We start from the raw sequence: 22361 nt of genomic DNA, 5'->3' as shown, positions 1-22361 counted from the left end.
ACATTTGTCATGTCTCATATAGGTCAAACTCTTAGTTATCTCAGTTTCATTTTTTCAGTATTTTTAATGATCCATGCAGGCTATTATTACATATTATTGTAAGTGTGCTGTTTTTTAAGAGGATGAAGACAAACAAAGTATATAGAGTATAGAGATCAAGCTAGCTGCCTATGGGGCATAGTTGGGATCAGGGTTAATGTCTGATCATAATTCAGGGTTGCCATAAAAATATAACACTTTCATGTTTGCCCTTTTGACCTACACTCACTGTTTCTGTCAAGAATCTTTACACCAGATTTCAATTTCTCCAGGAGTTAATGTTGGTGAAAGGTCTGGCCTCTAGCTCAGTACAGTTTTCAGAGAATTTTTTGTTGCACAATGACTGATATTTGATAGCTCACAGGGTGTTCACTGGTACTTTTCAAAAACTTGAAAGGCTTAAGATAATTTATTTGCTTTTAATCTAAACTAATTGGATTTAGATGGAAAAGGCACAATAAATGATGTTTTATAAACATAGTTCGGGAGGAGCACGTTCAGATAATTGACACAGGTGGAGAGCACTCAGCTAATCAACAGTAAGAGGTATATATATACACGCAGCAGTCTTACCTCCATTCATTGACAGTTTTCTAGCATCCCTCCACCACCCCTTCTCCACACTTTTATTTTATCAGCCACTTACATATACGGGGGGTACTCTGGGTTCAGGCCAAATTCCGAGCTCGAAGCCCTCCCCCCGGACAGCACGCCAAATACGCAGTTAAAGGGTTAGTTCACCCAAAAATGAAAATTCTGTCATTAATTACTCACCCTCATGTCGTTGGACACCCGTAAGACCTCCGTTCATATTCGGAACACAAATGAAGATATTTTAGTTGAAAGCTGATGGCTGAGAAAGGCTTCAGACAGGCCTCCATTTGCATTCAGTACAACGACTTAAAACGTCGTTACAAAGTCCATCTCACCACAGTGGCTCTACAATAATTTTACGATGCGACGACAATAGTTTTTGTGCGCAAAAAAAAATCAAAATAACACCTTTATCCAACTTGTTCTCGACTTCCGTGTATGCCTCCACGACGCATGCGCGAGAATATGACGTAGCGCCGGCGTTCGGGAATCCATGAAATACACACTTAAGCCCCATTTTGAGCACTACGCCGAGACCTAAAGCACGATCAATGTAGAATCCAACAGCTTAGACACGCGCGTCTTCCTCTGCTCGTAAACAAATCGCTTCTGGGTCATGTGTCCGAACGCCAGATCTGCATCATATTCTCGCGCATGCGTCGTGGAGGCACACACGGAAGACAATAACAAGTTGGATAAAGGTGTTATTTTTATTTTTTTTGCGCACAAAAACTATTGTCGTCGCATCGTAAAATTATTGTAGAGCCACTGTGGTGAGATGGACTTTGTAACGACGTTTTAAGTGCCTTTCATGGATCTTGGAAGTGTCAATGTACTGAATGCCAATGGAGGCCTGTCTGAAGCCTTTCTCAGCCATCAGCTTTACACTAAAATATCTTCATTTGTGTTCCGAATATGAACGGAGGTCTTACGGGTGTCCAACGACATGAGGGTGAGTAATTAATGACAGAATTTTCATTTTTGGGTGAACTAACCCTTTAAATTACTCTCCATAAATTATAGTGTGAACCATGAGATTATCGATTGCTCAATGCCTTACTCTTTTATTTTTGTAATCTTTCTTGTTCTCTGTATCTCATTAAACTGGGGTTAGACACTCCTGGCACATGAAAAAAGGGTTCAGTAATACTTCACTGTTCATTAACCTTCTTTAATAAATCTAACATAACCATAAGACGATTTATTCACACGTTTCCTTTTTTTCTGTACTAATTAACCAAGAGACCACTGAATTATTAAGGGTAAGCATAAATCTAATTTCCCAGACCTTTGCATTCAACAATATTACAACAACAACAAAAAAACCTTTGGTGAAAAGTAATCTGACAAAGTTAGGTAAAATTATGCACAAATCTCAAGTGTAAAACAGCTCTAAATTAGAATAGATTTATATAAAACACAAAGCTGCTTCAATGCTGAATCACAGCCTGTTGGATGTGTGAAACTGTTGAATTCAAGTTCCTAATGGCATTACTGAAATAATTTTGGCATCCCTCCCACCAACTGAGACACCTGTGTGTCTGATAGCGGTGTTATCTATCATCACAACAGAGTACAATACCTGCCTCTACACAGATAAACCTCCAAGACGATGACTGGCTGGTGCAATTAATCCTTATAATGTTCCACAGCAGTCCACAATGTTCTTGTTCAAACTAATGAATCATGGTATCAGTGATGGTAGTGTCTTCAGAAAGGATGAATAAGCTACTTTTAAAAAAACAGCCTATTTTCTGTATGGCTACTTTGCAGGTCACGCAGTAGGCCTACATCCTACAAAAGCAGGGTGTGTGGGGAGAGGAGGGGAGTAGGTCCAAATTCACAGTTTCGCTGAGATTCAGAAGTGCTTTGATGGATCGTATGAGGCCATGGGAGAGGGTTCGGGAATGCAAGTGAAGCGACGCAAATAGGTCACATGACAACGAGAGAAAGAATTAAAGGGACAATATGTAAGATTTTTGGATTACAATATCCAAAAGCCACTAAAACAATGTTATATATTTTGTTGACATTATCCCAAATGTTTCCAAGAATGTTTAAACCCAGAGAACGTGACCGTGCGTTGCCTATCAATGACACAGCCTTGCAAAATATACTTCTTTTGACTCATACGTGTACACAGACGTTCAACGCATGCGCAGTCTTAAGGAATCTCTTGCCACGAGATACAACCTATATAAATACTGCAAAAAAATGAAATGCGCATGAGCAACATGCGCGTACAAAGTATGTGCGGTTAAAAAAAATCCATACTCTTCTGGTGACGAAATTCGCATTGCGTGCGCACTGTACGCTGACCCTCGCGTCCGCGTAAAAAGTCAATTACTTTTGCCTTTAGTATTGTTGTTTAAATCTCACTTTCTTGATTGATCACGAGTACCATGTTTTACCATGCGCAACAAGTGTCTCATAGTAGCCACCGAGTGAACGCACAGAGTAGCATTGTAACAAAACTTTTTCAACACGCTCAAATGTATTTAATATGATAAAACAGTGCTTTCCCAGATAGCAAAAAATATCGGCACGGCTTCTTTTTGCCGCCGGCCCTAAGCTGTCGGCTATAGGTGCGTCCCGCTGGCGGTGATGAAACGTTTGCCGCCGAATACGTCACTCCCATTTCTTGCGAGATGCCGCGGCCGACTAGCCGGCGGGCCGCCGGCTTCATTTTCTCTGGCGGTTGCCTCCGCCTAATGGACCGCGGCCGGCTGGCGGCAAGCCGCTGTGAAATACAAGGATTTCTACTCTCAAATTCGACCAGCCACGTTGGCTATGTTTGGCTTGTTGGGAAATAGAGTGGAACTGACAGCATTTTAACTAGTTCTCACATTTGAAGCGATTATAAAATCATAATAGCCTGTGAATTATATCAAATATTAGTTTTTTTTGCTCCAAAGCCATTAGGGTTTATAACAGATTCTTGACTCTTGATTCCATGATAAGGTTAGGTTTAGGAAATTACATTTAAATTTTCACTTGATTATTTGCATGTCGAGTGTGTTTAAACAGTGTTGGTCAATTTGACCCATAATGGATGTAATACTTTTTTTTTTTTTTTAGCATAATAGGAGGGTTAAGAAAGTTTGAAAGTTCATTTTAGGATAACACTTATTTTTGTATTGCCCTTTTTTCTATTTCTTTTTGGACTGACTTTAAAATAGACATGACAAAAAATTAGAACTAACTTCATGACCTTTTACTTTGTTTTCAAAACCCATATTTTTCTGAAAAACAAAAATATATTATTAATTATTTAGGAAAAATTCTACATTCATAAGACAAGAATAACTCAAAAGAAGCCCTCTAATATTACCTCTTATAAAGCTGATTTTTACAACTTTGAAACCCTCTCAAACATGAGGTCGCAAAACAAAAAGCTTACAAAACAGAAACCTGAAAGCTTTTCAATTTCATGTGACTGCCTTAATATTATAAAGTATTTTCTATCTCAGAATTCTTATTTTTATTATTTATTTTATATACAGTGTTACATTTGTTGTTATTCTTTGTTCTACATATTCGGAACTGTACCACAATGCTTTATTATTTTTATTTTTCTCTCATTGTACTTTTTGTATTGTACTTGTCTATACATGTACTAATTTAAATAAAAATAAAATAAAAAAAAAACAGAGAAGTACCTCCACCGGCCGAGAGGGGCAGTATACCTAAAAAAGGCGGAAGACAAACCGGTAAAACATACAGATTTACCAACAGCGGCCGCTCATCACACGGTTTTAGTATTTGAAGAGAGAAGATCAGAAAATATCCTCGACTACGAGCGTTTAAGTAAGTACATGTTTCCTTTTTGTGTCACACAATATTATGTTCATTTTTGATGTATATACCGGTAGGTTGTTTTAATTAGTTTGTTCAGACACGCACGCTGATATAGTGCACAATGCACAGTGTTAGCTAACACGTGCTGTTTCGCCTTTTTTACACACTGAGTTCAAGCATGTTCTACATGTTAAAATGTATCTAGCTACTGTAGGTAAGTTAGCCAAAGCTTTACATCTAGAAAGACTTAAGTTTAACTTTTGGTGTTTTCTAACAAAACAGAATGATGTATATAGGTTATTTAAATTATTTTGTTAGTCCGAACAAGCATGCTGCTAGGTCAGTTTTAGCAAGTGTTAGCTAACATGTGCTGTGTTGCTACTGTTCTTCTAGCATTTAAGGTGATTTATGAGTTATTTCTCTGAACTGCTGTACTTTTATATATATATATATATATATATATATATATATAATTAAAATAAAATATTTTTTATGTAGATTTCCAGAATGAGAACCAAGCCCTGAGGGAAAGCAATGCACAAGCAGGTGAGAACATGCACTCTTTCTTAAATTTTACTTTTTTGACTGTGATGTAGGTCCAAAATTACCAAATGCCTTTCATTTTGTAGCTTCGGATGACAGCGGCTCACTTCATGAGCAGGTGAAGCAAGTTGGGACAATGTTGACGACGTTTGCTCGTACTGGGCAATCAGGTACAACTTGCAAACAACACCTGTGGTTGTTGGTTTAATTCCCACTGGGGCCACCTGTACATGTAGTAGACCTAGTTGTAAATGTCATAGTTTAGTAGTTGAGGGACCAGGACTGACTGCTTTATTCTTTTATTCTGTGAACCCCTGTAGGTGCAGATCAGACCCTAATGCTGCGACGTCTTGGAGAGTTTGGCGATGTTGTGCGTAGCACAACACTATGCTGAAAATGGACACTATGCTGCAACATTTCAGTGCCAATGTGTCTTTTGGAGAGTTATCCCTGCCAGGGGGTCTGTTACTCCCCCTAGACAACCCATTTGGCGTTGCTTGACAACAGTTTGAGGCAGGATAAAGAGCTCCAGTAAGTGTGCTGATTTTGTTTATAATGCTGTAGGGTAATCTAAAAAGTAAAATTTAAGATTGTACACTGCATATTCTACAGTCTGAATCCACAGCCTGTCACATTTTTATATTTATGTATGAGAAGCTTCAGAGATATGTAATTTGTAACACTTTTTTGTATTTTCAGCTTCGGTTTTTGGCAATCAAATGTGGGAGGGACCTAAAGACAACCGTGTGGCGAATACTTCAGAGTATCTTCTCTAATCACCTTTCCATTAATACAACCTGGACGGGTGTAGGGGATAAAGCATGTTTTAGAGACATGTTCCTGAAGACCATTGTTCAAAGTAATATATATAAATATATAAATTTGTTATATATTTAAGTAGATGTGTGTGGCCTTATGACATTCACATGGAATGACAGATCTGTATTTTCTACAGGAGCCATCCGGAAGAACCCGGCAACCCAGGATGCCACTGATGAGGCGGTCCAGGTTAGCGGTATGCGTTACCTGAAAGGAACATCTGATCGTGAAGGCGGAAAAAGACGCCGCACAGCTGAGAGGGACCCACAGCCGACCTCTTACACCTAGGCTGACTACTGACACCTGGAACCCTTTCTTTATCCTGCAGTCAGTAACATCAAGACCCCTAAAGAAGCCAGAAGTTTCAGGCTACACTCACCCAATCCACACTGTTCACTGTGGAAATTACTTTTTTTTATTCCCTGTGACCCTGCCTTGAAGGCAGCTCCTTGGATAGATATGGGATGGCGAGGTTGTTTGTCCTTTATATAGGCGCACAAGAAATCACTGAAGATAAGCCAATTTGCGCTGCCTCATTCTGGAGGTCGGGGAAAACCGGAGAACCCATAGTCAGGCTTGTTATAATGTTCTGTTCTACTACTGTTCTATTCTTCTCCAGAGCTTTACTCTAAATTATTACCATTTATCCTATTGTTAGAAATGGCTTGTTAAATGTGATGTTATACCTCGATTTATTTGGTATCCTGCACATTCTTTGGTACCAAATATCCTCATTATTTGATATAATATTTAATGGTAATTCTTTTCATCCCAGAGCTGACCTATTTGTTATTAACAAATATTGTAAGTGTTATAATTTGCTTGTAAGGCTGTTTTTTTTTTTTTTAAACCAAAATTTAATTGGAAACATGCAGGTTCTTTAGTAAAAATGTTTTTTGTTATTTATAGGCCTATTTAAGCTTATTTATTGTCTGTTATATTTCATTTATATTATCTTGTATCATTGACAGTTAATGTACTTTGAAATGTGGAATAAAAATGCCAAATGGGAATTTATCTGGTTTGTTCAATTATTATCCATCATAAACTGCATGTTACAAATATATGAATAATAAATAAATATATATATTATTTATTACACAATAAGCGGAGGCAGATCGCTCGAAAATAGCGTTTGCCTCCGACGGGCCGCCTTTTGGTATAAAGGCGGCGGAACGGCGGTTTGCCTGCGGGCCGGCGGCGGTACGAAGGCGGTAGGAAGCCGGCTGCCGCTTTTAAAAAGCGGCTGCCGCCGGCGGTGCGCCGTCAAACGTGTTTGCGATTACGCAATTCTGACGCTTCTACAGCCGCCGGATCACCGCCGGTGGTCCGCCGACTCATTGCTATCTGGGTTGTTACCCCACATACGCATGAGCAGAAGAAGTGGAAGCTTTCAGCTGCAGTGTAATAAAAGGCCTCATTAAGCTACACCTTTTTGAATAAGCACCTCTAGCAGCAAAAAAATACATTAGGCCTAACGTTACTACTTAAACAGAATGGACTGGTGGTGTAACTTGAGACCTGAGACATTATTGCTCATTCAGTGTTTCTGTGAAAAAAAGACTAATGAGATTTAGAAATCTTTAAAAGTTACTTAAATATAAAATGTGTTTTGTAAAAATATATTTAACAATGATTTACAATAGTCAAAGATGACTAACTTTACTCTTTTTGCCAACCCTCGCGTAGGCTATGGCAAAATCGCACATTGTCAGCAGCTCAGTCAGTGCATCATGTCACGCTATTTTCTAACAGGCTTAGAGGCCATTCACATAGAACACATGTTTATATTCCACTGCATACTTTTCCATTGTTTTTCGATGTAAACACACGCTAGACAGTGGTCTTCAACCGTCGCGCTGACGTCTGGATCTTTTGCAGCGTCTCACACATGACACGGCATTCTTAAAATGTGGTGCTCAAGTTAAAAGGAGTTCAACATTTAAAAAACGCGTATCCCTTGCGCTTTTTTCATTCCACTGCCTGGTGTTTTTAACAGCAAAAACCATAAACTGTATTTAAAAAAAAAAAAGTACCACGCACCTTCTCTTCCACGTAGAAAAGTGTGTCTGTCAAGTCCCAATATGGCGCGGACATCTTGCGCTGATTCAATACCTGAGTCTGCACAGTAGCCCAGCCTATTCAGCATGAAGTGGAGCCGGCTCTGACACTCCTGCGAAATCGGTTAGTAGCCTACGGTTTACTGCAGGTCAACTCATACTGTTGAAATAAACAGTAATGGAAATGTAGAAATTAAATCTCATCCCGAGAATCCCGCAAAAAGTCCTTATATGGGCACCCTTTTCACAGCCGGTGATGACGCATTTTAACAGTCATCAATTTCGTAAATCCTGCAAAGTTTTTTGTATTTTAAATTTTTTTTAATGGATGTAGGCTACATTTATACTTTAACACTATAATACTTTGTGTTTCGTTACTTTTGCATCAAATTACAGAAAACAAGTTACGTCTGTTGTGAGGGTGTTTCTAATGCGTGGGAGTGATGGTAAAAATTAACATATTTCTCTCTTTTCACTGCCGTTATCAATCTCACTCTAATTTTCCCTCTTTTTGAAAGTTGTGAAATCCCTATTGTGGCATTTTCCTTTTGCTATTTGAGCAAATGGGCACAAATTATTATTTTTTTTTTTAAATTAAAAAAAATTATATATATATATATATATATATATATATATATAGGCTATATATATATATGTGTGTATATATGTATGTATATATATATATATATATATTAGTGCTGTCAGTTAAACGCGTTATTAACGGCGTTAACGCAAACCTATTTTAACGGCGTCAATTTTTTTATCGCGAGATTAACGTTCTTTTTGGTCTAACAAACTTTGTAGTTTTTTCACATGCTGTTGCAACAACTAGTAACGTTAGAAAAACTACAACACCACTCCGGATGTAGCTAGACCGGAAACAAAACATCAGGCACGCTGCGGCTGCCCGCACTCGTTTGGGCCATTAAAAGAGTAGACGTGGATGGCAAGCGTGAGACGCCGAAATGAGAAACGTATTAAGCCATGGTTTAACTCAGGGGTCTTCAACTAAAAGTGCTTGTCTTGAGCGCTGCTTTCTGCTCTGATGGTGCGTAGCCTACACACCAGACGCGAATGAAGCGTTTTGCGCGAGTGATTTAAGTCAATGCAAAGACGCAAATAGACATTCTGCGGCGCGGATTAAGCGGCGTGCATGTCGCGTCGTGCATGTCGCGTCATTCGCGTCCGGTGTGAGCGCACCATCAGTCTCTTCTTCACTGCATGCTTGACCGCGCATCTGGGTCTGAACGTAGTAACAGTGAGCATTGCAACGTTAACTGTTTCATTATGTCAAAAGGCTTCGCGGTCCGGATTCGGACCGGAGTTCACTAGTTGGCGACCCCTGGTTTAACTGCACTATAGGCGGAGTCCTAGTTTACCTTGCATGTGCACTTTGTAATTTTATTTTGTATCACCCTGTTTTGATCCCTTAGAAAGGGCTGTTGAAGGGGCTGTTTGTGCAACAAAGTATTTGTTTCACCCTTTTATTGATGGGCAGTGTTACATTGTGTGAGATTATTTGCTCCAAGTGAGAATGTTGGTGTGAAATCGAACACTAAAGTATGCCAATGTTGTTTTCAATAAAACAAACATTTGAACAAAGCAAGCCGATCCACTTTTCTATGTTGATAAGAGCATTAAAATAAGAAAAAATAATGGGACAAAAAGAAATCAAGGGACATTTAGAATAAATAAAAATGTGCGATTAATTGTGATTAATTGTGAGTTAACTATGACATTAATGCGATTAATCGCGATTAAATATTTTAATCGTTTGACAGCACTAATATATATATATATATATATATATATATATATATATATATATATATATATATATATATATGTATATATATATATGTATATATATATGTATATATATATATGTATATATATATATGTATATATATATGTATATATATGTATATGTATATGTGTGTATATATATATATATATATATATATATATATATATATATATATATATATATATATATATATATATATATATATATATATATATATATATATGTATATATGTATATATGTATATATGTATATATGTATTTTCTCATTCATCGCTATAAAAGTAACCCAACTATGACGACTTCCGCTCTGAGAAAGTGAGAAACCTGGAAATGTGAAACGGGTGCCTCAGTGCCTACTTCTGTTAGAGAAGCAGTCAATCTCCGCTGCAGTGCCGCTGCTCCCACCACCAAGTGCTCAGGGGGGCACCACAAGAAAATGCAATTGAACTTACATCAGTGTGATTAAAAACTAGCCTACCTAAAATGACTGAAAGCATCTTTGAAAAAAATATATATTTGAAGTGTAATATGATTGTTTAGTTTGTCTCACGTCCATGACTGGGTCCAGCCACAACCGTTTTGGCTTCACTTTTCAGGACTTGGCGGCATACTTGGCAAAAATGCATTCCTGTACCCTTAGATGCTTGAATTTTAATCACCTGCGTTAGCCTGATTTGTGAAATCAAAACATGAATGAGTAACCAATGGGATTGCTTTAAATATTTTTCCAGCTGCCAGTCATGATTAAATATAATGTCCATACTAAACGAAGAAACCATTTTATGTCTTTTTCAAGATAATGCATGTCATTTCTACAATACTGTTGTGGTAATAAAACAAACACTTAAACTGCAAGCATAAGGTTAGGCTACACATAGAAATATGATAAAAATGAAAAGGGACTTAAGATAAAGGTTTTGAGCTGCTCTTACTGCTCTTTAATCTAACAGTAAAAAGAAGTGATTTATTTTGAAATTAATTTGTACCTCTTGACACCTGTGTTGCTGTTTCCTGTTTCATAATACTTTCAGTGAAGATTCAAGATGGACTTTTCCCACTTGAATCAAACCACATCATAAGATACATTTCAACTGGATCGCTAATCATTCACATGGGCCATTGGTGCTTGGACCCTGATGATTACTGCTTTTTTATTATTATTATGATATATAGCCTAGGTATAGCCTAGGCTAGATGATTGAATGCTTGCTTGCTTTAGCAGCCGTATCACCCTATAGCCCAAGACTGGTTGCCCACTGAAGCTAAGCAGGGTTGAGCCTGGTCAGTACCTGGACCTCCTGGGAACACTAGGTTGCTCCTGGAAGAGGCGATAGTGAGGCCAGCAGGGGGTGCTCACCCTGTGGTCTGTGTGGGTGGTCTAATGCCCCAATATAGTGATGGGGACTCTATACTGTCAAAAAGCACCGTCCTTCGGATGAGACGTTAAAAAGTGGTCTTGACTCTCTGTGGTCATTAAAAACCCCAGGATGTCCTTAGGGGTTTAACCCCGGCATCCTGGCCAGAGTTGCACACTGCAGTACGCTAGGCATGGTAAAACATAGCCTACTCATGGTAAAAAAGAAAACACAATTTAAAATACTAAATGTGTTGAGCTATACACCCTAAAAAAAGGTTTTATATGGCACCTAAAATGGTTTTTGGCTCGTCGTCATAGGGGAACCTTTTTAAGTGCTATAGCACCAATTTTGGTGCTTCCGTGGTTCTTCAGAGGTTCTTCAGCGGTTCTTTGACTAAGGTGCTATATATCACCGCTAACTAAGGTGCTATATAGCACCGCTACCATATACAGAACATGTTAAGATATGGTGCTATATAGCACCAAAAGTGGTTCCTCTATGATTACGACAAAGAAACATTTTTGGTGCCATATAGAACCTTTTTTTTTTTTTTAGAGTGTTTAACAATGATTTGTTTTCTGTCGATGAATGTATCCAAACAGTTGCTCGCCTGTCGAATGAAACACATAATATATTAAAGTGTTGGTGTTTCCATGGTTTCTACAAAATAAAACCGGAAATCGACGGTAACAGGTATGATGTCATTGATAGGTGACATGGTCCATGTCCTGGTTAAAATTGCTTATTTCTCTGGATGTAAACATTCTTGGAAACATTTGGGATAATGTACACAAGTCAAAAATCTATATAACATTGTTCTAGTGGTTTTTGGATATTTTAATCCAAAAATCTTACACATTGTGCCTTTAAGCTGACGTTACTTATAGACGCGCACTGATATAAATGCCTTCTCATTGGCTTCATGTATTGTATTGCCATTCACAAAAGTCAGCATTGCGCAATCACAGACTCACACAATCCCGTTACATTTGCAGTGTCGTATGCTTTTGGGCGGATAGAAGACTTTTCATTGCCCCAAGAAATAAAACCACTCCCCGGTTCCACCGCGTCCCCCAGCCCTTCTCACCTAATGCAATTGGGGGTTTCTTCTCATTGAAAGTGCAAGTGTCAGCTTGTTGGAAAATCCAGTTTAAGACTGGACCTTAATTAGAAGAAGAATAACGATTAAATTGTTTTTTTGTTTGTTTGTTTTTTCAGACTCAAAGATAACGTGAGCAGAGGTCAGAGAAGTGTGCAAGTGTCAGCTTGTTTGAAAATCCAGTTAAAGACTGGACCTTAATTAGAAGAAGAATAATTAAATTGTTTTTTTTTTCCCTTTCTTTCAGACTCAAAGATAACGTGAGCAGAGGTCAGAGAAGTGTGTGCTGGGATAAGTATCGCAATTCGATATCCCGCTGTGCAAAAGTGGGAGGAACGCCGCTCAAGGAAGCGAGAAGCCAACCTGTGGATAGAGGAAAACTTCCTTGTCCTTTGCTCTCCCGAGGGGATTTCCAAGCTGGTGCGCAGCAGGCACAAATCATCCGCGTCTGCCAACTGTACACACCCTACTGTTTGACTGCAAAACATTCCCTGTTTCTGTAGTTAATGAATAGCACCATTGCGTGACTGTTAAATGATTGAGTCTTGCCATGATCCGAAGTTAAAAGAGACACGGGACATTTATTTCAAATGAATGAAAAATATTGTCTGAGCATGTGTAAAAACAGATATCCAAGCATGAATGAACTTCTTTTCTATCTTTCTTTTCTAGAGACTTCTTTGACAGTGTAAATGCAATAGTGTCGGACTCGTATTTCACATGAGCTGTGATTATGAATGTTCTTGTTCCACGATGATGACGATGAATTTGATTCTGTGATTTTACTTAGTGAGTTCATTTTTACAGTGTTGGAGCAAAGCAAAATGTTGACAGTTATGAACTATGATAAATGCATTGTTGAATATCAAATATGCTGTGTAAACTTTTCCCCCTCCTACTTTCCTCGTGTTGAATGTCGATATGCAAAACAATAATTGTGCCCTTATAGCTATATACTGTTTTTGCACGTTTTAAAAAAAAAACTGTCAAAGCTCCGATGTAGCTACATTTCAAGGGTGAGAAACAGACACAGAACGTCGAAATAGTGTCCACGTTATTAATACATCAAAGCAATTTGAATAAAAGATTCCAAGAAAATTACGAAAAAATATTTTTATTGTAGAAAAGATAAATGAATATTTTGTAAATTATACTCACACATGTTTAGCTCTCAGCAATCAATCTTTTTGCTTAACAAACAACTCTCCTAACCTAAGCCTAATCATGCATTCTATCATTGCTCTCTTTTTTTTTTCTTTGATCGAAACTAAAATACAACAAATGCATTCGAATGCATCAATTATGACACTGGATTTTCGCGCAAAGTGCTTAAAAAAATGCATTTTATAAGTAACACATCTCTGAGTTTGAGGTATCCCTTCTGAAATAACTGTCGTCGCTATATGAAAACAAACAGTCTGATGAGCCGTAGGGCGCATACTCCGAGGTTGCCATGCCTTCCTGCGCATTGGACCAGTGCGACAGACAAAAACAATGCTGTAGGTTGCAATGCTGATAGTGGTAATTTTCTGGAGAGAAACTGGAGCTCAAATCCATTCGTGTCGGTGAGCTGTAGCACGAGGAAGATGAAGAGTGGGACTGAGGGGGGGAGTAACTGTTGTAGTCGACTGGACTGGGGAGATTGAAGGAGTCTGAGGGTGACCTGGATACCTGAGGAAACAGATTGCGAAAGCACGAAGCACTTATTAAAAATACTGGACGCGTGATCCAAATACCAAAAAAAAGAAAGAAAAAAGTTTCATTCAAAATGAAGAAGCACCAAACACGTACCAGGCTAGTACCATAGAGGTCCGTATTAGAAGGCATATATCCATTAGACCACTGCGAAGAAGTGGGACACACGAAATTACTGCCGCTGAAAGTCTCAGGTGGCATCGTGTGCATCATCTGTTGATGATCATAAGCATTCTCCATCGGGATGTTGGCATTTTCGGTAAAGGGACGTGTCTGAAAATAGTGCTCTGGAGCTTGCATTCCAGAGAAGACATCAAGGTGGGCTGTTGGGAAGACAGAAGAAAATGCTGGCTTGAGCACAGGAGAACATTTAAATTAGGCCAGTAAGACTTGGGATGATGTCACGAGACCATCAGCCAACAGCTAAATCACATTTGAATAGTAGTTTATAAATAGGAGATCATTCCAGGCTCTGTAAGGAACACCTATAGATGTAGGGGAATTGTTCTTTTATTTATTTCTGATTTCCCCCCCTTACAAATTTAGATGTAGAGCTGATGCCTGACGGTGGATGAAAATGGTTTCTTTTGGAGTAAGTTGCATGCAGTCTAGTATACTTTGTTTTGTCTTGTTCTCAGGTTTCCTGATTAAAATTCAAGCTCTTACATGCTAGTAGGCAGAAGGTTTATTCGACTATCTTTTTTGCAAGTCTGCCTTATCAGTTATCAGTTCATTTGTTATTTTTAAACTTACTATTCAAGGTCGTAGAGCAGACGTCGCGACCAGCCATGCCTTGCGATTTCTATAGGATGAAATGTAAGAGAGAGGGTTAGCAAGGGGAAAACAGTAATCTTTCCGTTCGTTCAGTGGAAAACAGCAGAAATATTATGTTGTATTGTATCAACTGAAACCTCAAGCAGGCCTGAGGGGGGCGTGGTGCTTTAAATTTGGTCTTGGACTGACCACGCTTCACTTTACTTTGGCTACCAAAAGTCAGTGTCTGATTATGATTTTTTTATTGTGTATGCAACAGTATTGTTTACCGTTGCGGTCTTCTGTGCCTGCAGGGCTCTGTGCTTCTGCAGTAACTCCTTCACAGTGGTCTTCACACGCACACCCTGGTATACCTTGGGTTTATCTGCTGGGGGGGGGGGAGACATCCTTTTTTATTTCAGTTTATTTTCATGCACCAATGACGTATGCATTGATTTCCAATCTTTTTGTTATGTTATGTAAATGATCCTGTGCAGTGAATAATTTTACATTTGAACATAACATTTTTATATGCCAAAATAAAAATTCTAACGTTTTGAAATCAGAGTTTTTACATGAATCCTTATGAATCAGTATGGTTCTACCACGTTGGTCAAAATACACACATATTTTTGAGGGGCTTCACATTCAAATATGTAGTATCTCAAACTTTTATTGAAGAGAAAAAAAAAAGTGGCGTAAGCAATTTATGAAAAAATGTGTTTTGATTTGGTTGTCAAAATAAGTAGCATGGAAAGTATTCGACCACTTTTACCTCGACGGTGACACCACTTGCCATTTTTAGAGTCGTTAAATCAAAATATTTGTATGAAAGGTTATGCATGTTTTTCCAAAAATTAATGAACAGGAATACAAAGATTATTAATTTCTAAGACTTGCACAGATCTTTAAAATATTTCTTGGACATCCTCATTTGTCATTGCTCCTCTGGGAGAATATAAGAGTAAATATATATCAGTAAATAAATACAAGATAATATATCACTCAAGATTAAAAAAACGACTCGTCTTGCCAGTCAACACTCCAGGGGTCTGAGTGCACTGTGATCCGGCAGTGAATGGGTTAGTTTTCGCATTACAATGGACAGTAGTGAATTTAGAGAAACATGCTCTCCAGCCATCTTTGTCACGGGGCGACAGCTTTAAATAGGTGTTTAAGCAGTTTTAGTTTCTTGTAGCTGTAAATTAAAACCTGACTAAACCGGAGAGTCGCCTAATTTATAATTCTTGAGCGTTTCGCTCGAGAGGAGAATGCGCTCAAAGTTGGGTTTGCGGGAAGTGAAGCACTGTAGGCTATCTGTAAAACGCTGCATGCGAGACAAGGAGAAAGAGAAGCTTCCTCGGTCGACGCCACAACAAATTACAAACGTAAGTAAGCTACTCTTATAATAGCAAAAGCCGCGTAGTTACAAGCGGACAGAGAAAACACATAGACGTTAAAGTATGTGGCCGACAGAAAATCCGATTAGATTTGTCGCAAAACAATCCCGATTTCTTTACGAGCGCGCTGTCGATTTAGCGACAATTTGCTGTTTTGAATATCCTAAAAACGTCCGGAGTGAGTCCAAGTTAGTTTTTGCGATCCATTCGCCCGGTGTAAAGTTATTTCTTGATATAGTTAATGGGCAGTCCTCTTATCTCTTCCTACATGAGTAAAGCCGCGCCTAATATACTACCTTCCTCCCAATATGAAATGTGTAAAAAATAGATGAAAAAACAGTTGTCCTTCTTTTCTAATTTTTTAATTGGTTGTTCAGTCTTGTGAAGACATAGCCTACACAGTGGGACGTCTTCCTGATCCGTTAATATAGCTATATAAAATGTCGGAACATAAGCGATTCCAAACAACGCCACGCCATGGCTGAGTTCATGGAGGCAGTTTGAGTTTACACAGGGCAAAAAGTGCGCTGATGTTAATAAGATAGTAAAAACGTCCTTCGGCAGTGTTTTGATGCGCTCGTTGACAGCTAAATCTATTCTAATCAATATTCATATAAGCTCTGAAGCAAGGTTCGAATTCTGGTTAAAATGTGCAAATGATATTCAGTCATCGTTGATTATTGCGAAAACAATTGCATTCAATTGGGCACGCTGGTCGACGTTTAAAAAGTTTCAAATGACACAGTAAATACATCTTGAGATTGAGTTTTGCTTGAAGAAAAGCTGAGTAAAAGCACAAGGCATGCAGAAAATCCAAGCTTTCAGTACAACTCGAGCCCTTGTTAAATCACCAGAGACACACCGTTCCCTCAAACTGCAAGAAATTCCACTTTGCCCAATTAATCTAAAAATACAAATCCATGTAAAAATCACCAAATAGTTTGAATGTAATCCTGCATGTGTGTTTAAAACATTAGCAAGGCTGCATCCATTGAACTGCACATTTCCCAAGCAAAGTTTCCCAATGTATTTATTGATTTTAATTAACTTTTTTTTTTCTCAATGTTTTTCAGGTTGCTGAAGACAAAACATCTCATACGAAAGAAAAAAAGAATATTGACTTACCAGACATTTTGGCCTGAAAAGGAGGAAAACTCTGGAAGATCTACAGTGAAATACCCCAACGTCAGTTCTTTGCTCTATTATATGGGCAAGAACGAATTATTCACAAAAGTCTCAAAAAGTCTCAACAAAGTAACCTCAAAACACTCTCAGGACATACAATTATACAGTAATATAGCTAGGGATATTTTAGTTTGAGTTTTTCTCCTCTCATCCCTACTATTTAAAACCCCAAGAACTCAATGATTTGACAATGATTTGATTGCGCGATACTTTCAATTTGAATATTCAAAGGCTTCGTAAAAAGACTTATTTCTGAGTGATATTCGCTATTACAATGCATATAATAACATCTCTTTTAATAGAATGTTGTGTTATTTCACATTTTGACATCCACCAATTATATATTTTTAACATTTTATCATCCTTTTGGTGTTGATGATTGGAGTCTCCCTTAGAAGCACTATTTCAACTTTGCAGTGAGACTGAAGCCACAAATGAAGCTTTACATGCCATGGCACATTGTAACTGTCTCCTGTAATAGGTAGACTTGAAAAAAAAAATTAATTATTGCGCCGTGTAGATCATATTTATGCAGTATTTTAAGAATTATTGGAGTTGTGGGCGTGGCATATGATAGCAGCCATGTTTGTCATTAAAACAATTGGGACGTCTGCTAAAGTTAAGTTACTGGGATAGTGGAGGCAGGTAGACAAATGCTAAATATGAAATTTATTCATTTATATGAATATATCCAATTCAAATGATCAGTTGCAGCTGCAGCTGGAGGTCAAAGGCAAGTTAACTGAAAGCAATGTTCACACTCATATTTAGGCCATTCGTTTCCTTTCCAGGTGTATTTTCTGTTTTAATGCAGTATTTTCGTTAATCGGTGGATATTACATATTTATCAGCATCATCATCATCATCATATTGATCCCCCAAAATAAATAGACTGCTGTCTGATGCAGAGTGATGCTCACAAACAGAATCTCACACACACATGCCACTTTTATTTTATTTTGTCAATAATTTAAACGAAAAAGCTCCAAGTGGTATATTTAGATTTAGTCGACAGCATAATGCTGTTGTTTATTTACGTGAGTCATATTTAATGGGCGCGTATTTAAGAAGACACGCAGGTGTTCTTTCTCTTAGAAAAGAAGTCGGAAAACGGGCCAAACTGAACATTTCGTTCTCGAGTGCAGAATAATTGGAGATTAAAGTGTTGATAAAACATGGGGTATTTTATAAATACGTCTTTAAGCATCTTGTACAGTGCGAATTCAATTGTGTCAAAAATCCAGACGTTTAACTCCTTTGTGAAATTGATTTGTAAAATCAATCCGCTGCAAACAGACCTCCAGTTGCAAGATACTAGCTATATTCTTACCAGTCTCTTATTATCTGTTACCTTGATGAGCAGATCTTTCAGAATCCTAAGTAAGAAACACTTGTTGGAGATGTCGGTCGTTACGAGATCTTTCCAGTTGAATGTCGCCCCCTGGTGATCAAACTGGGGAACGACCAGGTTCTGTCACAAGACCTTAAGACCGAGCCACGCCGGTCTGACATGGTCTGTTACAGTTTTTCTCAGTCAGTCTTAATATTCTCCAAACTGTAAGTGGAACTGTTCGCATGAACATCAGGGGCCAGGTGCATAAACTCAGTCATTAGCCTATGTTAAGACTTATATAAAGGGATAGTTCACCCCCCAAAAAAATGCAAATTCTGTCATCTTTATACTCACCCTCAAGTTGTTCTAAACCTAAATAAATGTCTTTGTTCTGCTCAACACAAAAGAAGATATTTTAAAGAATGTTAAAACCAAACAGGTGATGGACCCCATCGACTTCCATAGTAGTGAAAAAATACTATGGAAGTCAATGGGGTCTATCACCTGTTTGGTTTTAACATTCTTTAAAATATCTTTATTATAACATTTATTTAGGTTTAGAACAACTTGAGGGTGAGTAAATGATGGCAATTTTCATTTTTAGGTGACCCCTTTAAGAACTAGTCTGACCAACTAGCGGTTAGCCAAGGGCAAATCAGTCTTACTTTTTGGTTTCAAATTAGACCGTTTTAATAATTTACTTTAAAAAATGATGACCAATCTTAAAGAAACTAACTTGTAAGACTAAGCAGTTTATGCAACAAGCAGTTTTCTGGCCACAGAACTCAATTACATGTCTGCAAAATGTAGCTACTCACCCAAAACATCTAATTCATGTTTCAAAACCCAGTTATTGTGTCAGTAAATTGGCCAATGGCACCAAAATAAAAAAGTGTTTTTGTCATTGTGTGAGCCACACTAGTCAAAATGTTTAGCTGTATTTTCACCATGGAAATATTTGGGGGTTTTTTTGGTGACACTAACTGTTTTCTATATTATTTGTCTGTGTGTCACACTGAGCATTTTAAATACAGATTCAGACAATTGGTCAAAATTGAGAGATGTGTTACATGCATGTAAACTGAAAATTCTCAGTTGCTTGTTAATTTTTACACAAAATTCTCAGTTGCTTGTTAATTTTTTCACACTGTTATGTCTTTCTTTAACACATACAAATCTTTGTACACATCTTCCTATTGCTCTTCCATGACAATAACTTTCAGTTTACATGTAACACATTTCTAAAAAATAAAATAAAAATCAATAAACAAATGTATTTTACTGATGTAGCTTCTGCTGTTCAGAGTTGTGATGTCCCTCCTTGTTCAAAATGGTGATGATTGTGCTGTCAGCAAACACATATATACATACAATGGCAAGAAGAAGTATGTGAACCCCTTGCAGAATCTGTGAAATTGTGAATCATTTTAACAAAATAAGAGGGATCATACAAAACGCATTATTTAGTGCTGTCCTGAATAAGATATTTTACATAAAAGATGGTTATAGTCCACAAGACAAAAAAAAAAACAGTTGAATTTATAAAAATGACCACGTTCAAAAGTTTACACACCCTTGATTCTCAATACTGTGTCGTTCCCTGGATGATCCACGCCTGTTCTTTTGTTTTGTGATGGTTGTTCTTGAGTCTCTTATTTGTCTTGAGCAGTTAAACTGCCCAATGTTCTTCAGAAAAATCCTTCAGGTCCTGCAAATTCTTCAGTGTTCCAGCATCTTCTACAAATTTAAACCCTCTCCAGCAGTGACTGTATGATTTTGAGATCCATCTTTTCACACTGAGGACGATTGAGGGACTCAAACACAACTATTAAAAAAGGTTGAAACATTCACTGATGCTCCAGAAGGAAACACGATGCATTAAGAGCTGGGGGTGAAAACTTTTGAACAGGATTATGTCCAATTTTTTCTTATTTTGTTTAAATATCAAATTTCTTAATTTAGTACTGCCCTTCGGAAGCAACAGAAGATACTTGCATGTTTCCCTGAAGACAAATTAAGTTCAATTTAACTTCAAATTCAATAAGTTTTCACCCCCCGGCTCTTACTGAATCGTGTTTCCTTGGAGCATCAGTGAACGTTTCAATCTTTTTTAAAAATGCATTTGTATGATCTCCCTTATTTATTTATTTTAATTATTCACATTTTCACAGATTCTGCAAGAGGTTCACATACTTGGTTACATCTTGGGTTTATATACATGGATTGGGATTCCTATTTCATTAGTCAATTCAGGCCATTTGTCGATTTTGCAGACATTACAAATATTCAGGCCCGGTTTCACAAACAGGACTTAGGGTAAACTAGGATTAGGCATTAGTTCAATTAGTACATTTAAGTAACTTTTATAAATGTGCCCTAAAAAAAAACATTTCCGGTGTGTATCTTAAGACAAAACAATGGCACTGACATATTTTAAGATACATCAGTGCAAGTTTCTTTCAGTTAACACAACTCAAAAATGCATTTTAGTCTAGGACTAGCTTAAGCCTTGTCTGTGAAACTGGGGGTCAATGTCGTAAATATTTATGGAATATAACCCTTTTTTGATCACTGAATGGATAATTTTGCATGTGATGGCTCACACGATGAAAGAATGTTTAGAAGTTGAGAAGAGTTTGACAATTTCACTGAGAATCAAAGCAATGTGCATTTAGTTAGTGTACAAATTGTAGACAATTGCACTTACTCTTTTGCACACGTGCCAAAACACATGCAATCTGCTTAAATCAATAAGAAATTCAAAACTGAACAAGAAACGAATTGTTCAGATATTTGAACATATTGTTTTGAGAAGAACAAGTCTCATTTGAGAATTGAGCCAAAGCGATTAAGAAGAACAGTAAGAGTCATTCAATACACTCGGTTTGGCAATAAATGTAATAATAATAAACAAATTCAGGCAATTTTTCCCATGCAGAGGTAAATTCTACTGGATTGAAGATATAGACTAAGATATGGCTATTGGCTCATCAGCAGCTATACTGTTATTTGGAAAGAGAAAGAAGTATACATTTTTTTAAATATTACATTAAATATATCCTGTGCGGTTTCAATTTGATAGCAGGATTTTTTTCAATGTGAATTCAGTATTTAATTGTGGGAAAAAGGCAGGTATTCTGGTCTGATTTTTGCTCATCTCATTAAGCCTTCAAAAATCACTGTCCTTTAATCTAAAAAAAAATATGTGTTATAGTAAAGCATATGATATATCATGTATTCAATTTCTTCATTTCATATTGTACATTTTTATACACATTAAAAGTTCCTCAATGGCAGACTCTTATAATTATAATAGACTTATATCTCTTGATTTCCCCCTTATTTTATGATTTTTTTCTCCTAATCATGTAATGTTATATATTTGAATATATAGAGGATATACTGTGAATAAACATGATCATTATGATCATCAACATTGTGACCACTGACCGGTGAAATGAATAACACTGATCTCTCTTCATCACGGCATCTGTTAGTGGGTGGGATATATTAGGCAGCAAGTGAACATTTTGTCCTCATAGTTGATGTTAGAAGCAGGAAAAATGGGCAAGCGTAAGGATTTGAGTGAGTTTGACAAGGGCCAAATTGTGATGGCTAGACGACTGTGTCAGAGCATCTCCTAAACTGCAGCTCTTGTGGGGTGTTCCCGGTCTGCAGTGGTCAGTGTCTTTCAAAAGTGGTCCAAGTAAGGAACAGTGTTGAACCGGCGACAGGGTCATGGGCGACCAAGGTTCATTGATGTACATGGCGAGCGAGGGCTTGCCCCTGTGGTCCGAACAAACAAGTCCAATCCATGGAGGCCCCACCTCACAACTTACAGGACTTAAAGGATCTGCTACTAACATAGTGGTGCCAGA

At 37.6% G+C, this 22361-nt stretch overlaps 1 protein-coding gene and 1 long non-coding RNA gene across 2 annotated transcripts; one reads left to right on the top strand and one right to left on the bottom strand.

The window, feature by feature from the left end:
- The first annotated feature begins 5391 nt into the window (after window positions 1-5391).
- On the top strand, window positions 5392-5991 carry LOC307130715. Its single transcript, XR_013817074.1, has 3 exons — window positions 5392-5505; window positions 5674-5833; window positions 5930-5991. It is a non-coding gene; the product is annotated as an uncharacterized lncRNA (long non-coding RNA).
- A 7226-nt stretch (window positions 5992-13217) lies between these two features.
- Window positions 13218-16227, bottom strand: linc.pou2af1 (lnc RNA pou2af1). Its single transcript, XM_079823825.1, has 4 exons — window positions 14856-16227; window positions 14566-14614; window positions 13909-14135; window positions 13218-13788 (listed from the first exon to the last, which is right to left on the bottom strand). The coding sequence occupies exons 1-4, from the start codon at window positions 14970-14972 to the stop codon at window positions 13462-13464; spliced, it is 720 nt and encodes a 239-aa protein (XP_079679951.1). The 5' UTR covers window positions 14973-16227; the 3' UTR covers window positions 13218-13461.
- Between the last annotated feature and the right edge of the window lie 6134 nt (window positions 16228-22361).

The sequence above is a fragment of the Gobio gobio genome, assembly GCF_949357685.1.
Source record: "Gobio gobio genome assembly, chromosome: 8".
In the NCBI taxonomy this organism is placed as follows: domain Eukaryota; kingdom Metazoa; phylum Chordata; class Actinopteri; order Cypriniformes; family Gobionidae; genus Gobio; species Gobio gobio.
Note: the sequence above shows the minus strand (reverse complement) of the source record. Positions and strands in the feature narration are given on the sequence as shown.

Coding starts and splice junctions, on each gene's coding strand:
- linc.pou2af1 (XM_079823825.1), bottom strand. CDS start 14,972: ATGTCTCCCCCCCCCCCAGCAGATAAACCCAAGGTATACCAGGGTGTG. Junction 14,136..14,565: donor CTGCTCTACGACCTTGAATA/GTAAGTTTAAAA, acceptor TCTTCCCAACAG/CCCACCTTGATGTCTTCTCT. Junction 13,789..13,908: donor ACCTCTATGGTACTAGCCTG/GTACGTGTTTGG, acceptor CTGTTTCCTCAG/GTATCCAGGTCACCCTCAGA.